Source organism: Drosophila pseudoobscura, chromosome X (genome assembly GCF_009870125.1).
Source record: "Drosophila pseudoobscura strain MV-25-SWS-2005 chromosome X, UCI_Dpse_MV25, whole genome shotgun sequence".
In the NCBI taxonomy this organism is placed as follows: Eukaryota; Metazoa; Arthropoda; class Insecta; order Diptera; family Drosophilidae; genus Drosophila; species Drosophila pseudoobscura.
This window is the reverse complement of record NC_046683.1, coordinates 2,265,328-2,285,506: the sequence shown is the minus strand read 5'-3', so window position 1 is coordinate 2,285,506 and position 20,179 is coordinate 2,265,328. Positions and strand designations below refer to the sequence as shown.

Sequence of the window (20,179 nt, the reverse complement as noted above, 5' to 3'; positions counted from 1 at the left end):
ACGCGACGCGATGGTGGAGCTGCTCGTGGCGCTGATGTTCGACCATCTCAATCCCGCGGCAGCCCGCCCACACCGGCGGAGTGCAGGTGCCCGGAATGGCCTGACTGACAGACGGACGGACGGACGGACGGAGAGACAGTGAGGCAGTGGGGCGAGTAACTTTGTTTCACCTGCAAATATTTGCTTACAAGTAAAGTAAGCTTCGCTTCCATTAGTTACCACCAGGGTCCTGGGTCTCCTCCGTTCAGACGGGGTGCTGGGTGCTGAGTCCTGGGCGCTGGATCCTGGGCCTTGGCTGCAAAATGAAATTTCGGCCAATTTTCTGCGCATTAGCCGCTGGAGGAGGCCGCCAGTGGCCGCCGAGTGCAGAAGCGTAACAATATTTGTTGACACTTTTTTATTTAATACACTTTTTGGGGACACCAGCAACAGGGAGGACGGGGAGGGCAGTGGGGCATGGGGATGCCTGGGCGACGCACTGAAAGTGCGCGAGCAAACAAACCAGAGGCATTGGCCGACGAGGGGGGGCTACACTGAGGGAAAATATATCCAGCTCAGAGGGAAGCTTACAATCGCATGGACTTGAAGGTTTGGACCCAAAAGGTTTCCCAAAGCCCATAATATCATAGTGTTTTTCCTCGAAAGTAAGAAAAACGTGTTATGCGGCAGCGCCCCTCGGTTCGACCGCACAAATTCTTCGTTGAAGTGGTTTTTGGGCTACAGATTCACCATTCAGTGAGTTTTTGGCACTTTTTTTTCTCACTGTGCATTGTGAGCAGTACGGGGGGAGGGGAGTGGAGGAGGGGTAGGGTAGGGTGCCGTCGCTGGGCAAAATGAAATCATTTTCAGGTGTAAAACGCTTCAAGTCATTTACGAGACTGGTCAGAGAACCCTGGCATCTGGTCCCCAGCAGCAGCAGCGGCAGGAGCGGCAACAGGACCCAAGGCTGAAGTGGCTTTCGATAAATGAAATGGCAAGCGGCAAATTTTCATTTTATTCGAGTTTATTTGGCTGGGACAAACAAACGCTGGGGGCCACAGGGCAAGGCAGGGGCCCCCCAATCATTGTCACCCCCCATCCAAGGCCTGCCTCTAACGCACGAGGCACCCGCAGCAGGCACTCCCCTCTCTCTCTCTCTGCGTATCTGTATCTCATTTCGTTGCTGCCCCCATCTGGATTTGCCCGAAATTTACGCGTTCAACGTAAATTTATGCCGCTGCACCTGCTGCCCCATGCCCCATGGATGATGACCCCTGAGGCGGCTCTGAGGGGCAGCCAAAGTGAATTATGTGGCCGTGCACAAAGTTCCAACAAAACACCAGAATAAATCGAAAAACTTTTCATTTCTATTAAATAATTTATTTTCGATTTCATTTTCCTCAATTTTTTCCTTTTTTTTTTTGTTTTGGTTTTTATTTGTTTTTAAATAAGTATATTTTATAAATGCACAAAGTCCTGCGAGTATATGGATATGTGGGATTTATGGAGTCGGTGACAGTATCTGGATCAAAAGAGAGAGAGAGAGGGGGAGAGGGGGAGAGAGAGCAGTAGTTGCCCTCAGGATACCTCTGGATTATCAGCGATTAACAGCGATTATCCTGTTACTGATAGAATCCCACATCTCCTATTTATTCGACAGGCACTGGGACCCATCAATCAGGCCCACTCCTGCAAATAACTCATTCACATTCCATCAGCATCGGCATCAATGTCTTGTTCAGGACCCACCGCCACAGCAGGTGCGGCGCATGGGGCATGGGGCATGGGGCATGGGGCACGCGGCATTCATGAATGAAACCGTGCATGACGGCGTACTTCGTTCGTAAATTCCGAAATTAGACTCTTCTGAATCATAAATCTGTCAAATCAAAATGATGGCCTTTGAATCTCAGCTGGATTACCCTTTCGTAGGGCCGGATCGCATGGATCTTATCCGAAGTTTGTTGTGGGTTCCAATATAAACGGAGAACTCCTTTTCTCTCCTGGGACTCGCTCTTCCACTGCTTGGTTGCCTCCTTTTGGGTAGGCTGCCACTGCTTGCTCCTATCTTTTGGTTGGAGTGCAACTGCTTTGGACTGCTCATCCACGGCTTGGTTATTTGGCTTTTCCACTGCTTTGTTCTATGGTTTAGCTGCCTTTTCCACTGCTTTGGTTCGTCGTCCATCGCCATGACGTTCCGTTGCGGCCGTTGCAGTTATTGTTGCCAGTGGCCTCCACTCCAGAGCCAGTTTGACCCCATGGGGTCAGAGGCACACACAGACACACAAATACACAGACAACAACAAACGCACCTGACGGATGATTCGGTTACGGGAATGGTTTCGGTTACGGTTACGGTTACGGCTCCAAACACAGGAGTCGGGAGCCAGGAGCCAGGAGCCAGGAACCAGGAGCCACGAGTCGCAGATGGAACACAAAAGGCCTGTAATTGAGTGGAGCAGCAGCGGCAGTGCCTCAAATTTGCGACTGGCAACGCCCCACCAAACGGCAGGAGGCAGGACGTCCAGCTACCGTGGGGCCTCGTAATGAACAAATTGTCCAGCATAATCGCTGGCGCGTCAATTGAAAATGAGAATTGGAATTTCGTGCAAATATTTCCAATCCAATTTCCCATTTTACAACACACGAAACGCCCTGCAGAGCCCCTCTTGGGGTGCACCGTGCACCGTCGGCCCTGCAGCGATGCTCCAATTCTTCATAATTAATGTGCCTGATTTGCAGAGGCACATGACCTGCCTGGCTGACTGCCTGCCTGGCTGACTGCCTGACTGGCTGAGCCAACGCTTCACGGATGGGAGATTGCGCTTCAATTTGATTTCGATTTGTTTCGGATTGCGGAGCTCTCGCTTTATTCTAATTCGCAATAAACTCGAAATTGTTTGCTCTGCGCCACTGCTCCCTGCAGCAGCCCCCCCTCTGCCTCCGTCCTGGGAAATGCAATTTCAACGCCCGCCCACTGCGCCCTGCCCACTGCCCACTGCTAATCATGATCCACTTCAATCACTCACAAAGAATGTGTCCACCCTGTACCTGCAGCCTCGATGGGGGGTTTTGCTTTCGATCTTGAACCAGAAAGATAATACCTGTCTATCCATATACATTTTTATGTACATCTTGCACTGTGATATGCCTTCCACTCGAATACATGCCTGCCAAACGGGGTATCCCCCAAGTCGTTTCCTGGTTTCCATTTTGTTGTTTTTCCTCCTTTTTTTTGGGTCTTGTTTTTGTTTTTTGTTGATCTTTCAGTTTCAATTAAGTAAACAGAAATCAGTGCAGTTGATTTGCGAAATTAGTTAGCGATAAGAATGTGCAAACACAATTCATATGCGATGCCTAGGCCAGTTTTTGCACATTAAATTTTCCATTTTCCATTTACCATTTACCATTTTCCATGGCATTAGGGAGTGGACACTCGTATGCACAGGGCAGAGAGGGCGATAACCGCTTTGTATATGCCATATATACAAATTCCTAATGAGAGTAGCAGCCATGAATCATATCTGGATACAAATATCCGATAGCCCAGGCGATCCAAGGGTTGGGCAAGGACAGGGTCTCTCTTTTGAGAGAGATCCAGGGCATAGAGGGCTCTTCCAGAGCCCTTCTCCCCCTTTCAGTCTCCCCCCAAGAGGCAGGAAGTAGAACGAGACTAGAGATTCAACTTTCACATGGAAGATGGCCTTTAGAGGGAGCATTTCAAACAAGATAATGCGACAGAAAGTAGTTGCTTTGCAGAAGTCGGCTACCGTCCCATGGTTAGCTACAATTTCCAGAGCAAACCAGAGCTAAGCTTCCGATTCGTCCTCCTCCTTCTCGATGGGTGCCCTGCCGATGGGCAGCAGGCGCAGCGGACGATCTGGAGGGCAGATCGAGGCTCCATGCCCACGGCTGGTACCGCTCCTGCCGGTCAGGACTGTCTCGGAGCAGGAGGCCTTTGCCTTGCTGACTTCTCTCTCCCTCTTGTCCTGCTTGATGCTGGCGAACAGCTCCATTACAGTGGGCCCCGTGGAGGTCGCCCTCTGGCCGCCCAGAGTCTGATCCTGCTTGAGCTTCTGGAGGGTGAAGCAGAGCTCCTGGAAGCCGTGGACCGTGTGGTAGTTGCTCTGCAGATGCTCCCTGATGGGCATTCGGTCCATGCCGGGCGACCAGGTGTTCTGGTACTGCGGGGCCTCCAGGTCGATGTCCGCACCGAAGTCCAGCTGGCTCTGGCTCCGCTCGTCCCACCGGTTGATGGCCTCCTGGAGGGCCGGATCCCGGTGCGCCGCCCTGCGGGCGGTACGGACGTCGTGGCGCCAGAACTGCTGGTTCCGCTGCACCGCCGGCGTCACCTCCTTGATGAGCAGCACGATCACGCCCGTCACCCAAATGCAGACGACATTCACGAGGGCCAGGGCCATGCTGACCAGAGCGCAGACCAGCAGCTCGGTCTCCAGGTTGTTCGAGTACTCGTGGTGCTTGCCGAGGGTCTGGATGAGCTCGTGGTCGCGGTGCAGGACCCGAGCGCCCAGGGCCAGGGCGAACAGCAGGCCCGCGTTCACCGCCGGCGGCAGCAGTGAGGCCGAGATGGCGACGCCCGCCAGGGAGCCGGTGTTGCCGCCCAAAACGGCGATGGCTCCCGCGGCGCCCGAGACCAGGGCCGTCATGATGCCAATGGCCAGGGCGTGGATGGTGCAGCGCGAGACGATCTCCTCGGTGAGGCCCGAGCCGATGGCGAAGAAGGGGCCCAAGCGAAACACGAGCACGCCGAAGATGAACCCGATTCCCGCCGAGACGGCGATGCCGATCAGCTCGTTCTTGAAGCCCAGCCACCACAGGCCCCGGTCGCCGATCACCGACCCGAACGTGCCGGCAATGATCGGCCCCATCAGCGGCGAGATGAGCATGCTGCTGGACAGCAGCAGGTAGCTGTTCCCCACCAGACCCACGCACGAGATCAGCGCGGCGGCCACCAGCAGCACCACAAAGTCCAGCGTGAGGGCGGCATCGTTGCGCACCTGTCGCACCACCTGGTTGACGTTCAGGCGACACCTCACCGAGTCCATGAACGTCTGCCAGCCCTGGCCGCTCGTCTCCGCCTCCTCCTCCTTCTCCGAGCCACGGATCAGGGTCTCCACACTGCCAGTGCCAGTGCGTGTGGCGGGGGCGGTGCCATTGTGGGTGCCGTTGTGGGTGCCTTTGTGGGTGCCCTTGCCGGTGCCCCCGCACTCCTGGAGGCTGCTCAGCAGTCGATCGTGCCGCTTAGTCTGAAGCTGCACCATCTTCTCCATCACCCGAAGACGGTCCAGGGCCGACGCCAAGGCCCGTCTGGTGCGGCTCTTTCGGTGCCGGTGCCAGGTCGCCTGCGCCACCGAGGCGGGGATCCTTAGCTTTGGTCCAGGCCGGTCTGAATAGTGGTTGGAGGACCTCTGCTGCTGCTCCTGCTCCTGCTCCGCCCGGGCACTGCTTGGCATGGTTTATCGCTCTGTATGTGTGTATCTGTGTGAGCGTTTGTTGTTTGAGCTTGTTTTCAGTGATGTCTGGAAATTGTAGTGTACACAAAGTGCCTACAAAGGGTTCTGGAATGAATATTTATATCGTAAGTAAATCAAATCAAAACTATCCGATTATTTCTTACAGAGAGGCTCGTCCACGACGATCGGCATTTCTGTGGGACCTTTGGAGGGGCCCCTGCAGGCCCCTGACTCGAGACTCCGACCCTTCCTTGGTTTCGTTCATTATTCTCTGGATATCCAGCTATGATATGACATTAATTTGAATTGAAAGAATAAAATACTCACTTGTATTATGCAGGGTCTTCTTTTGCATTGTCAATTCATGCAATTCCTTTGAGCCAAAATCGCTGGAAAATTAAGTAAATTCTAATTGAAAGACACCAAGGAGAGGGTGCCGGAGGAGTAGGTCACCCCATCGGATGGTGCTTTCTGCTGAGGCATACATTTTCCTTTTCCTTTGCCTTTCCATTGTTGTATTATATTGTTTTGTTATAAACAAAACTATAAAATTCTTGTGGGGCGGGGGGTGGAGCTCCATTTATCATCAAAAAACTTTCATAACTTTTGCCTCGGTCTCAGGACTTGCCAAGGAGCCGCCATTCCGTCAGTCACTCCATCTGTCCATCTGTCCATCCGTCTGTCTGTCAGTCAGTCAGCCAGGCATTCACTCTTTCAAGCATCTGGCACCTGCAGCTGGCGCTGGAGCTGGAGCTGGATGGATCCGCTCAATGCCTCCGCCAGCGATAGATATTTGCATACAATTCTCCAACTTTTATTCTCACTCATTCACTGAAACAACTCAGCCATGGATCTCCGCAAAATACGAGCGAGAGAGAGGAAAACTTCTTCATTTCTCCACCACTTTTTCCCTCTTAATGGGTGCTGGAAAGGGGTGGGGGTGTGGTGGGGGGGAGGCTATAGGGCCACAACTTTCGTTGCAGTAAAGGCGGGAAGGGGGGAAGGGGGGCATTGGGGACCCTTTTGTGAGTGAATTTAATTAAATTTATGAAAAATTTACATATTTATTGGTTTAAATGGCCAACAATTTTTCCCACTGCCACATACGCACCAAATACAGTGCGTAACGAAATTCTATGAGCTGACAAATTCCTGTTTTTTTTTATTAGTTGGGAAGCCTGAGAAAACGTTTAAGGATTGCTCTGCCTGCCATTCGAGGTCGATTGTGTTCTCAGTTTCAGCCTTATAGCCATGAACCGCACTGAGTGCATGAATATTCATGAAAAAAAAACCAAAACAAAACAAAACAAAACAAAATCTCGTGTGTGTGCCCCACTTGGAGGGGAAATAGTTTTTTGGAAATGCAAATAATTTTACAGGAAGGGCAATGGGAGGCCCCCCCCCCCAACGACGGGTCCAAAGTGAGTTGTGAGTAGTACTCATTGGCTATTCACAGAGCCCAAAAAACTTGTCCACTTGTCCACACAGAGAGACACAGACACAGATCTTGATTGCCCGACTCGAGAGGAGGGAGCTTCTCTCTACTTTCACTTTCAGAGCCAAAAAGAGTCTCCATCCAATCACATTTAATACATATACTAGCTAAAGCAAGGGTATTAAGACTAAGCCCGCGCTCAGCCGATTCAGTTGCTCTTCAGTTTCAAATTTGAATTTTCAAATTTCCATCAAAGGGACAGACGGACTGTTCATTGACGGACTTATCTCTGGTTATCCGTATCTCGATTTATAAATTCCCATTGTTTCAAAATTAAATTGTTTACGCGCGTGTGTGTGTGTGTGTACGCCGTGTGTACAAAAGCCAAAGTCAAATCAAATGAAATCCGGATAAAGCGACAGCAACAGCGCCAGCAGCAGAAACCCTAAATGAATTCAAGTTCTATTGACATTTCAAACTAAAATCGAAAGTTTTTGTGCATCGAATGCCCGTACAGGTGCAGAGCCGGGCTAAATATATGTATGTATCGGAATATACTGGTTGGTGACCAGTTTTGCTGATTCGGACTCGGATTCCATCTGTCCATCTGTCCATCGCAGGGGCGGGATGTCGCAAGATCGGGCACAGATCTGTACAGATATCATCCTCGCCCTCAGATACTCCTACCATCCCATGGCTATAAGCCAGATCGTTGGCAGCAAAGCCAACTCTTTCAACTGATTCTCCATCAAGTCTGTGGCTTGCATAGGTTTCGATGAATATTTCTTCTGGAATTGAATTTGAAATTTAATTATTGGATTGTTTTTTCTTTTTTTGGCTGGCGGGTTCTAGACACGAAACGTTAAAGTTTTCGGCCAACTGGTTTGTGTGGTTGTTGTGGTTCACTCAGTCACGACACGAAGCCAATAAAGTTATCCACGGGCTGAGGTTCTCGATGGGTTCTCCGGCGAATGGGCTTGTTGATGATGCAATCTACGTTGTGGGTGCCTGTCTCTCTTGTGTCTGCAGTTGCCGATAACTGTATTATTCAATTAACACTTGATTGATATGCAAACACTGTGGGTACACCCCGAGGGTCCGATATGTCCGCATCTGGCATCTGAAATGAGCCAAGAACTTGTTCCAATCATTAGAAGCTATAAGCCATATATACATACACAGATAGACAGACAGATAGATAGATCCAAGGCAGATGGTACGATAGGCTGTCATGCATATGGATGGGCAGGCCATTATGCTGGGTATCGCTTGGAGCCCACATGGCGGAGCCCCTCATTGAAATGCGCACGCATGCGCCCAGCACAGCCCAGCTCCGACTCGGCTCAAACCGGCTGCAGACTGAAACGCCAACGAATCCAGCCATATTGCCCAGATAGAGACGGAGACGGAGACGTAGACGGAGCAGAGACAGAGCCCCCAGCCCAATACCAGTTCCAGTTGAAAGTGAATTGAGTTTGTTTGCCGAGCTCCGCACTCGAACGATCCATCGAACGCCGATCAGAGCTGTGGGTTTTGGCTGGAAGCGTTTCGATTACTGAATGCTTCAAAGGTACAAAATTCTGGACTTAAGTAGCAGCAAAAGGTACTAAGAAGACAATCCAAGGAGTTCAATGCTTACCTTCTCCATGCGCCGTTTTGCGGGCACTTTTTTCTGTCTTCTAGCTATTTTCCACAGCAGTTTTCTAGCCTTTTTTCCCATCTGTGTTCCCAGAGAGCATCTCTGGCTGCTCTCGAAGCCACTCATCCAGCGAGTGCTCTGCGGCTCTAACTTGGCCAAGTGGCTGGCCACTCAAGTGTTGGCTTCTTGCAATTTGTTGGCCCAAGTCTTCGATCAGTTGGCGGTTTGCATTTGCTCGCGGCGGACGTCTCTCTCTCCCTCGCTCGCCCTCTCGTTCTGTCTCGCTCTCCCGCTGTTTCGCTCGAATCGAGTTCGAATCGAATCGAGACCGCTGTTGAATCGATACCACGTTGCAAAGACCGCCCAAGACAGAATCGAATCGTATCGAATCGAATCGGTGTGTGGAAGCTTCAAGATGCAACTGCAGCATTGTCTAGTCGCTGCAACGCTGCTCATTGTGGCTAGTGTGAACGGTAAGTGTCCTGGGCAGCAGAAGGAGTCGCCACACACCATCTGGCTAGCGTTTCCGCATTCGTTGCGAGTCCATATACGAGTACATATACCCCTATATCATTATTTTTTTGTTTTGTGGTCAGTTTTTTGTTACTGTGTGTTCGTGTTTCGATTGCCAGCGAAATAAAGCCAAAAGAAAGCCCCCCCCCCCCCACCCCCCTACACACCCGTCTCTCTCTCTCTCTCTGAGTGGAGTGCCTGCGAGGTCTGCTTCCTGTACGACATCGAATTAGGTAACATGGAAGATGATGGCATCTCGTCTGGCAGTCTGTCCAACTGGTTTTACCCCCCACCCCCACCCAGCCGCTGTGCAAGGTCAGCGCTGTCCTGGCCGTGGGGGTGGGGGGGGGGGCACTTGGACTCTCATCTCCAGCCAGGCCGCATCGCTCTTCCTTTTACGTAATCGGCAACTGCCGGACTGACCTCCAACTTGATTAGCGGCAGCTTTTGCAGATAGTTGCTCATACTAATTAACGATTCAGCCAGAGGCAGAGCAAGCGGCAGAGCAAGCGGCACACATTTACATACCTCGCGGATACACACGGATATCGGAAATATGTATCTGCCAGATTCATGAACTTCATGAATATGCAAATCTGATCTGTCTGCCTGTCTCTGTCACACACAGAGAGATTTTCATGGTCAACTTTTGCTTTCGTTTATTTGCCTATCCGCCTACTTTTATTTGCATCCAACTCCCCTCGTAATCAATCCATCCTATACTCTGTGTATCGTTCAATATATGTACCTACTAAATACGAGTATATGTGTTAAATTTCTTCTTTCGATTTCACTTTCTTTTGTGCCGCCTCAGCGGGGCTGCCTGCCTGCCTGCCTGCCTGCCTTTCTGGCTTACAAAACTTGTTTCGAGCGGCGCTTATTGCCTGAATTATGTAAACGTTAACGTAAAAACTCTGAAAAAAAATGTAAATTGTAAATTGTAAATGGCTGCTGACACCGTAACAGACAGTGGATATTGCGGACAGGCCAGACGGGAATGCCAATCTATGTATAACAGAAGCAGCACAGAAGAGGCAAGAAGCACGGAGCAGGGGGCACGGGCCAGAGCGAGAGAGAGACACATAGAGAGAGAGAAAGAGAGAGAGAGCTTTATTTATGCAACTTTTGATTGTGACATTGATTTTGCCTTTTGGTTTTCATTTAAATATTATTTTGCCATCGAATCGAGTCGCATCGCATCGCATCGCATCGCATCTCCTCAACCGAAAAGCCAGCATCGAAAGCATTGCATAATTGACTTCTGGTACCCTACAATCAAAGAGGGGCATGTGCCATCTGCCACACTATACGTATACATTTTTGAGCTAATTTCCGTCTGTCTCTCAGTCTCATATCACAAGGAAATAATCACTATTATAGCCGGAGAATGGCCTCAAATTAATTTCTATGAAGATTTATTTGAAATTTTTTTATTCCTGAGAGCCTTCTACATGATACAGTAAAAAAATACATCCTTCTTAGGGGTCTCCTTGTCTTGGATACAGTCCTTTTTTGCTGTCTTTTGCTTTTAGCTTAGCATATCGGCGAGGTACTCGATGATATGGTTATATATGTTGCTCTTTTGGTCTATAAACAGCCCATTATAATCACAGTGGAGCTTCAATGAGACGAGCGGATCCTTGGTGCTCTTGCACGCCACCGGGGCCAAGGTGTAGTTTAGCTGCAAGGCGGCCAGCAGGGCCTCGGCCTGTTCCTTCCTGGTCTCAAAGTCCTTGGAGTTGATGACCCTAAAAGCAGCCTCTTTGAGATCTTTGGGAAATTTATAAAAATAATCATCTTGCAAGAGGTGGGTGCGCATGCCATATGAGGTGGAGCCGGGGTCGGGTATATTTCGCCCGTAATGAGGATCCAGCTTGAGAGAATTTTCGCCGACTGTCTTCTCAGCAGCCTCCTCATACGGATACGGACTCCCGTTGTGTCCCAGGCTCTCTGGAGCTTTCTTTCGGATGGTGGATGGCTTGGGTCTGACGTGCACAAGAGGAGGTACCTTTGCCTCAGTCATATACTTCACAACAGGTTCGACATCCGGATACGGCAGTTCGTAGATTCCAAGGCTCGCTGGAGTGGGGATGGACTCTGCGATGGGTTCTACGATGCGCTCTGCGATGGGCTCTGCGATGGCAAGTGGCTCGCCTTCCATGTTGGCCGCCACGAGGACCAGAAGGTCGCGCAGCTTCTTGCGCTGCTTAAGGCTCAGCAAATAGTCCTCCCCGAACAAGGCAAGGGCGCTGGTGGCCATCATCAGCGAGGCATCGGACTGGTTCAGGATGGCACTGATCACCGGTATCTTGAGTATCTTCTTCCACATGCACAGAGCCGCCACCTGTTTGGCCATGTTCTTCGAGGCGCCTGAAAGAAACCGTGATGAGCGTGCAACAGCATTCTTGCAACCATGTTGTTACGTTACCCTCGCCAGTGGTAGACACATCTTTGAACTTCAGCATACAAAAAAAGCCATTGCGCTTCGGAAGCACTTCGTACGTGGCCAACGGCCATTTGAATTTCGCGCAGAATTCATTCAAAAATGCTACCATAAAATTGTGCAGATTCATGGTGATTCTTCTATACATTCATGTAAATATTGGAACAAGTTTTAGGTTATGTTGTTGGGTCAAAAGTAAGGAACTTTAACTTTAACTTGAACTAAGGAACTAAGGGATATATGTGCCTTCCATCCAGTGCTGCCAGCTTAACAATTTTGTTCTTAGAAAATTGTGGCAGAACTGCTTCCATCAGTCATTCGTGTGGCTTAAGCCAGTGTTGATTAATGCCTCATGCTGCGACACAGCCCAAGGCCAAATCCCATTCTCCGCAAAATGAAAAGCCAATTAAGAGAAAGAGCGCCACACACACACTCAGTTCAGCCTGTCTCCAGTTCTAGTCCTCTGTTTCGGCCGTCTCCTGGCGGAGCGGGAAGACAGGAGAAAGGAGAAGATTATCCTCCTTTACTCCGCTGATGTGCGCGCAGGCCAGAGCGAAAGAAATCAACATAATTTAAAAATACATTAAATCCGAATCGCAAAGAACAAAAGAAAGGATGGATACCACCACTCGCTGGATGGGCGGTACGGGGCGGTACGGGGCGGGGCGGCACCATGGTGGCTGTGTGCCTGGCAGTCACATGAGCCATTTAAACGCAAATTTGTTGACAAAGGCAAGTGGCTTTGGCCATTACACACTCGAAAAGTGAATGCCGAGGTTTTGCCTCTCACCCCCCCTCCCCCCTACCCTCCACTCTCTGCCCCTTGCTGTCTCTCTTTGGGGCTAACCAAATCGGCATTATTTACAATTTAAGTGTTGTAAATGCTGAAAAGCAGCAACAGAAACACTCACAGATAGCCACAGAAAGGGAGCGACTGTGCGAATACCCCCGGGCGGATGGGTCTTTTCGGGGAATCACAAAATTAATACCACATACATATATAAAATACTGCAATTTCACTTCGAACTAATACAGTTTCTTAGTCGCGATGACCTCTAGAGAATGTTTAAACGCGAGTATTCATTCATTTAATCATAAACTACGATAAGAGTGCGCGCTGGACGGCCGTCATGTCGAGAATTTCATATGGCAACTGAATCGAACTTATCGCCAAGCAACTCAGAAGGCGACCAAATTTAATCTGTATTTCATAACGAGAGGGAGAGAGAGACAGAGAGAGACAGAGAGAGAGAGAGAGAGAGGGGCAGTGCACTGCTTGCCTCTCCAGCACTCGGTGTCTGCTGTTTCCTGCTGCGAGAATGAGCACAGAACCGACTCTTGGTGCTCTTGTGAGAGAGAGAGAGAGAGAGAGAGAGAGAGAGAGAGCCCTGAAAGAGACTGAGAGGTAATTGGAGCCTCCATCGTCAGAGCATGCACGAGTGCGAGTATGTAATTGATCGTCGAGTGAAATGTGAGTGAAATTTTCTGCTGATTTGCAAAGAGGGGCGCGATCAGCAGGCAGGCAGAGCCGTCGCCTGTTGTGACTTTGTTTATGTGGCTGCCGATGTTTATTGAAGGGGAATGGGCTGGGGGCAGCGGGGGAGGGGGGGGGGGGTGCGCAGCCAGAACCATTCCAATGTTCTCGCCGTAGAATGAGTCATACACGATTTCTTTTGAAGAATAATTTCGAGATTATCTCGTTTGGAAAATGATAATATCCCCTCTTGGACGCGGCGGGTAATGGGTATTAAAAAATAGCAATGTTGCTAAAGGAAGCGACAAAAACATTTAAGCAGCTTAACACACACTCTCGCACAGAGAGGCAGAGCGCGCGCGAGAGAGAGACACAGAGAGTGAGTGAAAGAGAAAGAGAGAGAGAGAGAGAGGGACAGGCACACATGGACAGGCGTGAAAAATGAGGCGCAAAGCAGCCACAGAAATGCGTGAAAAATTACTTGAAAATGCTACAACGGATAAAAAGAAGCAACAACAACAGCAAAAGCAAAGCCGAAAACCGTTTAACCAAAAACAAATACAAATACACTGGCATCAAAAGCAGAAAGACACAGAGAGAGAGACAGAGAGAGAGAGAGAGAGAGAGAGAGATGGCCAGAGACAGAGCGAAAGGTGTACAGACGATGGCCAGACAGAGACAGCAGCTGAATGGGAAATGTTTTAAGTGAAAGAAAATGAAATAAAAAACGAAGCGAGGCGAGGCGAGGCGAGGCGAAAGGAAATGGAGGTATGAGAGGAGGCAAGGGAAGGGAAGGGAAGGGAAGGGAAGGGACGGGAAGGAGCAAAAGCTGCCGTGAGGGAAATGCAATTTAAGCTTTTCTTTCTGAAAACCCAAAGAACACACCTCGCATTCCCTCTCAAGCGTATCCTTGGAGAAATAATAATCACAGGGTAACAAGCGCTCCCAAGACATTCGATTTACAATATGGGAATGGGGATATTTCCATTCAAAAAGATACTTGAAAAGTAACAAATTATAGATTTGAGAGCACTTCGAAGTGAGTGATATGTGCCCTGCATTCATATGCACTCATGATGGAGTATCAGATGGAGGCGAATGATTGCGCATTCCCTTGCCTTGTCCCTGCCTTTTTCCCCGTTTTCTTTTGCCTTTTCCCGTTTTCCCTTTTGGCCCTTTCGGGGAAAATGGGGAAAAAACGGTACTGAAAATGCACGAAAACAAAGAGCTGCCCAAGCCCAGACCCAGAGAAAAATATGCATATATATTTTAATGATTCACAGAAAACAGAAACAGTGGCCAGGCCCCCACTACAGGAGTTTTCCCGAGATATTTTTGCATTCAGCTAGGACTATATCCATAAAATGGACCTCCTATCATGAGGGTAGCAGGCCGAAGGGAGGATCATATTTAATTCATTTTCAAGTGAAAAATTGACTAGTTTATGACCTTTGCTCTTTCTGTGATCTCAAGTGGATTCTTAAGTGACCTTTTCCCATGAGAATCGATGCTTCCCATGCTTCATGTGTGCAGGATTCAAATGTTAGATCCCTATGGCCTGCCTATAGGAGGGACACCCTAGACCTAATCGTAGGAAAGATTCTCTGGGTGTTCCTTTCATATGTTTGTTGCCCTTTCCTCCATATAATTTCACGCTCTCTGTTGCTGCCGATCGGTGGTTGAAGAAGCACTCCCATTTATCCGTAAAGTGTTTTCTTTAAACATTCATCGGCTTGAGGCAATTCCCCGAACTTTTAGGGTTAATGACCCCCACAAGGGGGTCGAATGTCGGCGTGCATTTGATGGCTCTTTAGCCTCCTCTCACAATTATAATCCTTATAATGATTCCGTGCTTGTACTGCGGCTCTGCCGATTTGTGATTGATCGAAAATCATTCAAATAAAATTGAATTAAATTTGCAAACTGCAGTCGGCACTCGATTCACTCGCTGTCGATGTCGATGTTGCTGTCTCTTTCTCTGCGTGTCGCTGCGGACGGACACGTGGGTCTCTGTTTCTCCGTGTCGCTGCCATGGTTCTCGCTTTAAACTGCCGCAAAAATGTTAAATAAATTATAGCCATGCGAAAGGAAAAATCGCCACTGCAACAACAATGCAATGCCGAGGGAAAACATCAACAATTAAAAAAAAAAAAAAAAACGAAGAAGAAAAACGCGTGGCGGGAAAACGGTGAAAGGCGATGGCAGGGAAGGGGTCTGCGGATGGGGCTGGGGCTGGGGCAGGGGGAAAAATGAAACAAGAAAAAGAAAAATTATTGCACGATGTGCATAAAATAAAAATGTTTCCGGCCTTTGGCTCGAGAGTTCCAAGGTTCTTCCCCATTTTGCTGCACGGTTCGGTTCGGTTCGGTTCGCGGACACTTTAATTTGTTCCTTGGAGCGGGCCAGGACAGCGTTTTCCGATCCCTTTGAACGGTCCACCGTTTTTGGGCTTATTTTTAATTATTATTTTCCGCATTTCCGCAATTTCTCAATTAAGGGAATCGAACAAATGAACAAAAAAAAAAGCGAAAGGCAAAAAGCAACAAGAAGCAAAAAAGAGAAGCAGTTTCCCTGTAATTGGCCTTATGACTTTTTAAATAAATGTACAATAAATTAATTATTATCATTATTTTTTCGTCTTTTCATTGCCGTGCAGTCATCGTCCCCGCAGCAGCAGCAGCAGGTATGACGATAACAGGAGGCCAACAGTGCGGCACGACAGTAACAGTAGTACAGTTGCCACTCACGACACTAACAGCAGGAGTGTAACAGTTGTAGAACGAAGCAGAAGAGCTGTAGTCCTTCAAAAAAGAGATCTCTAAGATACTAGAAACAACAGCAGGATGTGCAGGATGTGCAGGGTCCCTCAAATAATACTAAAACTATTAGTTAAGCCTGGCAGGCTGCATGATTGGTATACGATATTCTTAACAAACACTTTCTATGCTTATTCGAGTCTGTTGGCATTTGCCTAATCAGCCAAATCTTTGACTAACTCGTTTAACTAGGGGTTAGCATTCAGGGCTCCTTCTAGCCACAGCAGCAACTCCTTCGAAGGCCGGGTTACCGCTCAATCCTCCTCCTCAATCAATTGCCCTCCCTCATTATTATTTTTCTGAACTTTAAAGTGGCACTCCCTCAAGAGTTGAATCACTGCAGAGACACAGACCTCCCTCTCTGTCTCTCGACAATGGGGGGGGGGGGGGGGGGGGGGGGGGCGGCGGCTGCAACGGTGGTGGTGTAAGCCGCTTAGAGGAAGTCGCCTCATTAACTGTGACTTCTTGTAACAGTTTCTGGTAATATGGCCCCTGCTTTGAAGTGGCCCAGGGCTAGGACATTGACATGGACACGTGACGCGGACATGGCCAGATGGTGGTTGGTAGATGGTGGATGGTAGATGGTCTGGTTAATAAATATTAATTAGCCATAATAATTATATGAAAATGTTTTTGCTCACTCTCAGCTCTCCCTTTCTCTTGTCTCTCTCTCTCTCTCTTTGGTTTTGCTATTTATCGTGGATTTTTTTCTGTTTTGTGGTACAGCATTTTCATTTGATTTAATTTATTTGCTATTGGCTGTTTTTGCTGGTTGGTTATTGTTTATTTTACACACACATTCCATTTAAATTAACTGGAATTTTGTTGCCATTCTGCGGTCGACATACATATGTATATATATTTTGCTAAAAAATTCTGCTATTAGCGGATGTTCCTTTCAGGTTGGAGGGCTGGCAGAACGTCCTAAAGTTTTTCTTCATCTATATTTTCCTTCCTTTTTTCGTATACTCAAACCCGGCTGATCGAGATGGCTTCCATCCTCCATCCACACACTAAAGGAACATTAAAGCCTTTACTTTTAAAGCCATTCACTTAGCACTAATCGGTATCAAAAAATATCAGTTCGAGAGGCATCGATGGGGCTGGGGCTGGGGCTACTCCCTGCATAATAAACCATATTTCCATACCGAGAGCAAAGCAAAAGGAACTAAAGAGTGTGTGTGTGTGGAAAATAAATAAATAACCTGCAAATAAAGGAAGTAAAACCAATACGTACTGTGGCGAAATAAAACAGGGTCTGTCCATGGAAATTTACCGAGCTGGGAGCTCTTTTTTGCCAGCCATCGCCGGCCAAAATGCACTTTGACCCCGGTTAAGTGAGTCGATGGAGTGCCTGCCATCGACTGGTAATGGTAATGGCGACGAGGACAGGTTACCAAATGCCCACCGAATACATCATTGAATCAAGATATGCTCTGTACAGGCGCGAGGGCAGAGGTGAACTCAACTGAGAGAAAAACCAGAGAGCCCGAGTATTGTTTGCGGATCGATTACCATGCGAGGAGTATCTGTTTAAAGCGACCCCTTCTTTGATTCCCAATAATCCCCAAAAATGTTCAGTGGGGAGGGGGGCGGCGGCGGCTTTGGCTATCAATTAATTGCCATTTTCATGCCCTGGCAACAGTGAAAAATCATAGAAAACTGACAAATATTTATTATAATTATAATTATTGTGGCTCGTGCTGCGTACACGCAATGCAATTGTGTCCAATAATAGTTTTCATTTGATTAACATTTAGAGCCCAAAATGGAATGAATACTTTATGAACAATTGCCCCAGCCCCAGCCCCAGCCGTGGGGGCGTGGTTCGTTCAATTGATTTCATCCCGAAATCCGCCAAATTCTCCCCCACTTACCCCCTGTGAAAACGCTTTCGCATCGATTTAGCGACGAAATGGGAAACGGGAAACGGGAATATGGCCGCCGGACCTCGCGACGTTTTGCTGTGGATTTTTGCTGTTTGCGTTTTAGGCGCGTGTTAATCTAATGCCGTTAGTCAATTTATATTCATTATAGTTGAAACTTGTCCAAGACCGCGACAGAACGATACCTCCCCACCTCGCCCACCTTGCCGCCCCGTGCGGGGGACTGCGGGGGATTTGCTGGATTTGGATTTCGATTTTTGAAATATTTTCATTAATTTGGTTTCATTTATGCAATACCCTTGGCCAGGGGATTACGATTATGATCAGATTTGTGCGGTCAAAGGCAGTGAGTGGGAAATATTTTGTACAATTTGAGGTATACATAAATCGTTTAAAATATCCCCCGTTCTATCTATTTCTATGGCTTTTAATCGTTTATTTTCGCTGATTTTAGGCCGAGTACAAGGCTGTTCTCTCTTCTCAGCAAAGAGATAATCAAACTCGCATTCTGCTGCTGCATAGATGGCACTTTTTTGGTCTCCTCTTGACCCCCAGAAGAGCCTCTGCAGCCGATCTCTGGGCTAGTAGATGGCCAAATGTGTGAAGGACTATGTACAAGGCTTTAGTAGAGATCTATTTCCAGGATATCCAGGCTTGCGACCCCCCAAAAGTACTCATTATTTGTGCTTTTGCTTTTTTGCGGATCTGCACTTAATACTCTCTGCACTATCTCTCTGGCTTGTTGTTGTTGTTGCCGCTAGTTAATCGAATGTAAATCGACATTTAATTATATCTTATCTGGCATTTATTTATTTACGTGCCCCTCGGACCCCCTTAGATTTGCGGCTTTTGTGTAAATGTCAAGCCGCCAAGCCTTTTAAGCTTAGATTTGGCTTTTCATAAAACCATAAAAAATAAACAAAAATAAAACGAGAGACACATGCATGTATGTGCAGCACAAAATCATCATAAATATACATTACGCGATTATAATTTGTATTTATGTACTGCATATCTGCATGCCCCAGTCCTCCCCCCTCTATATAATCCCCCCACACATATACACACATGTATGTATGTGCGATGTGCGGTGTGTCTATTATGCAATTAATTGCCGGATATTTAAATTGAATGCCCAACTTAACTGCACAAATAAGTTAATGCAAAAAAGGGTTGATGGATTCTCGGGATTACATGCAAATGGAATCGATTAATCTTTTTTGGGAAGGCCCCTCGAATGGAGTGTCGTATCGATTCTACAGATAGGATGGTAAACTATCGTTAGGATCTACAGATATCAGATATTCATCTGCCAATTTCCAGTATCTAATTGTAACATTTCGTCGATTTGTTTCTTAGGCCAAAATAAGGAGAAGGAGGAGTTCCAGTGCCCCTCACACATTGCCAATGGCAACTATGCGGATCCTGCCACTTGTCGTCGGTTCTATCAGGTGAGTGCCCCCGCCACAGGCCCCATGGATGGACCTCCATTTGAATCGAAACTCTTCTCTTTGGTCTTTCGCCAATTTAGTGCGTGGACGGCTATCCGTACTTGAACCGCTGCCCGTCCGGCCTCTACTTCGACGATTTGCAGAAGTACTGCACATTCAAGGATGAGGCCAAGTGCGGCCCACTGCCAACAAGTAAGTCCCTCCAAAAATCCCAATGCAAGAGAGGCCAGCTCTCTCTCTCTCTCTCTGTCTCTCTCTCTCTCCGGAGAGACAATTGAAAGTGCTACATAAATCAGAGAGAGGGAGCACAGAAAATAAAGTAAAAACTTTAAGTGCACTCTAAGTGTTGCCACCGAGAAAGAGATGGCACCACCAGACGGGCTCCGTCTCTGTCTCTGTCTCTCTAGATCTGGATCTGTGTCTATGGAGGCAGGTTTTTCTCTCTCTCTCACTCACTCTGGGTGTGTGTGTGTGTGGCAAATGCCAAGCGGTTTGCTAAACGATTTCCATTGGAAAAACTAGAAATATAAAAGCGAACTTCGAGCCGAAACAATCGCCTGTGGCTTAGCGAGAAGGCTAAAGGGAGAAGGGAGAAGGAGGAGACCCCCAAATTTATTAGAAGCTCAACATAGAATTGGGCATTCTATTACAATTCGCACAAGGACACACAGAGGCGTACAGAGAGATATAGAGAGAGAGTGAGGGGGGGAGAGCCATACAGAGAGAGAGAGAGACATTTGTCTGGGCCGGATGTTGTGCATTAGGAAGCAATTTTGAGTAAATGTCGCATAATTCATTTATGGTTACAAAGTTCCACATCCACACATGCACACATCCAAGGATTCCAGAGAGTCCTGAATGGCCTCTGTGTGTGGGCCAAAAATCGAGTCCTCTTCGATGACAATGCAATGAGCAAAATGGTGGCGACCACACACCGAATCCCCCAAACATTGTCTGCTCTATTGACTTGCCTAACGAGACGATGCCCCGGGAGAGGGTTGCGGGGCCAAGGGGTGCTCCAAGATGAATGCCAAGTGCTTCTCACCACTGTCTGTCTCTGGCTCTGTCT

At 48.1% G+C, this 20,179-nt stretch overlaps 3 protein-coding genes across 6 annotated transcripts in view; 1 reads left to right on the top strand and 2 right to left on the bottom strand.

Annotated features, from left to right (window-relative positions):
* Positions 1-3,653: 3,653 nt before the first annotated feature.
* On the bottom strand, positions 3,654-5,558 carry LOC6902291 (uncharacterized). Its single transcript, XM_002133782.3, has one exon. It carries the CDS (start codon positions 5,451-5,453, stop codon positions 3,789-3,791), a length of 1,665 nt encoding a protein of 554 aa, XP_002133818.2. The 5' UTR covers positions 5,454-5,558; the 3' UTR covers positions 3,654-3,788.
* Positions 5,559-8,719: 3,161 nt separating this feature from the next.
* Positions 8,720-20,179, top strand: part of Cda4 (chitin deacetylase Cda4) — a 42,761-nt gene continuing 31,301 nt past the window's right edge. The window contains exons 1-4 of one of the 2 annotated variants that reach the window (XM_033383052.1): positions 8,720-9,000; positions 15,614-15,640; positions 19,019-19,110; positions 19,191-19,302. In XM_033383052.1, the coding sequence (XP_033238943.1) occupies positions 8,943-9,000; positions 15,614-15,640; positions 19,019-19,110; positions 19,191-19,302 (289 nt within the window). In that variant the 5' untranslated portion in view covers positions 8,720-8,942. The remainder of the gene's footprint in view (positions 9,001-15,613; positions 15,641-19,018; positions 19,111-19,190; positions 19,303-20,179) is intronic. The other variant, XM_033383053.1, reaches the window with a different exon arrangement.
* LOC6899308 (uncharacterized) lies at positions 10,567-12,645 on the bottom strand. 3 transcript variants are annotated; one of them, XM_015188950.2, is made up of 3 exons: positions 12,395-12,645; positions 11,469-11,623; positions 10,567-11,410 (listed from the first exon to the last, which is right to left on the bottom strand). In XM_015188950.2, the coding sequence occupies exons 2-3, from the start codon at positions 11,611-11,613 to the stop codon at positions 10,569-10,571; spliced, it is 987 nt and encodes a 328-aa protein (XP_015044436.2). In that variant the 5' UTR covers positions 11,614-11,623; positions 12,395-12,645; the 3' UTR covers positions 10,567-10,568. The 3 variants fall into 3 exon arrangements, with proteins under 3 accessions (XP_015044436.2, XP_033238946.1, XP_002136221.3); XM_033383055.1 differs by having other exon boundaries at positions 11,469-11,624; positions 12,478-12,645; XM_002136185.3 differs by lacking the exon at positions 12,395-12,645 and having other exon boundaries at positions 11,469-12,262.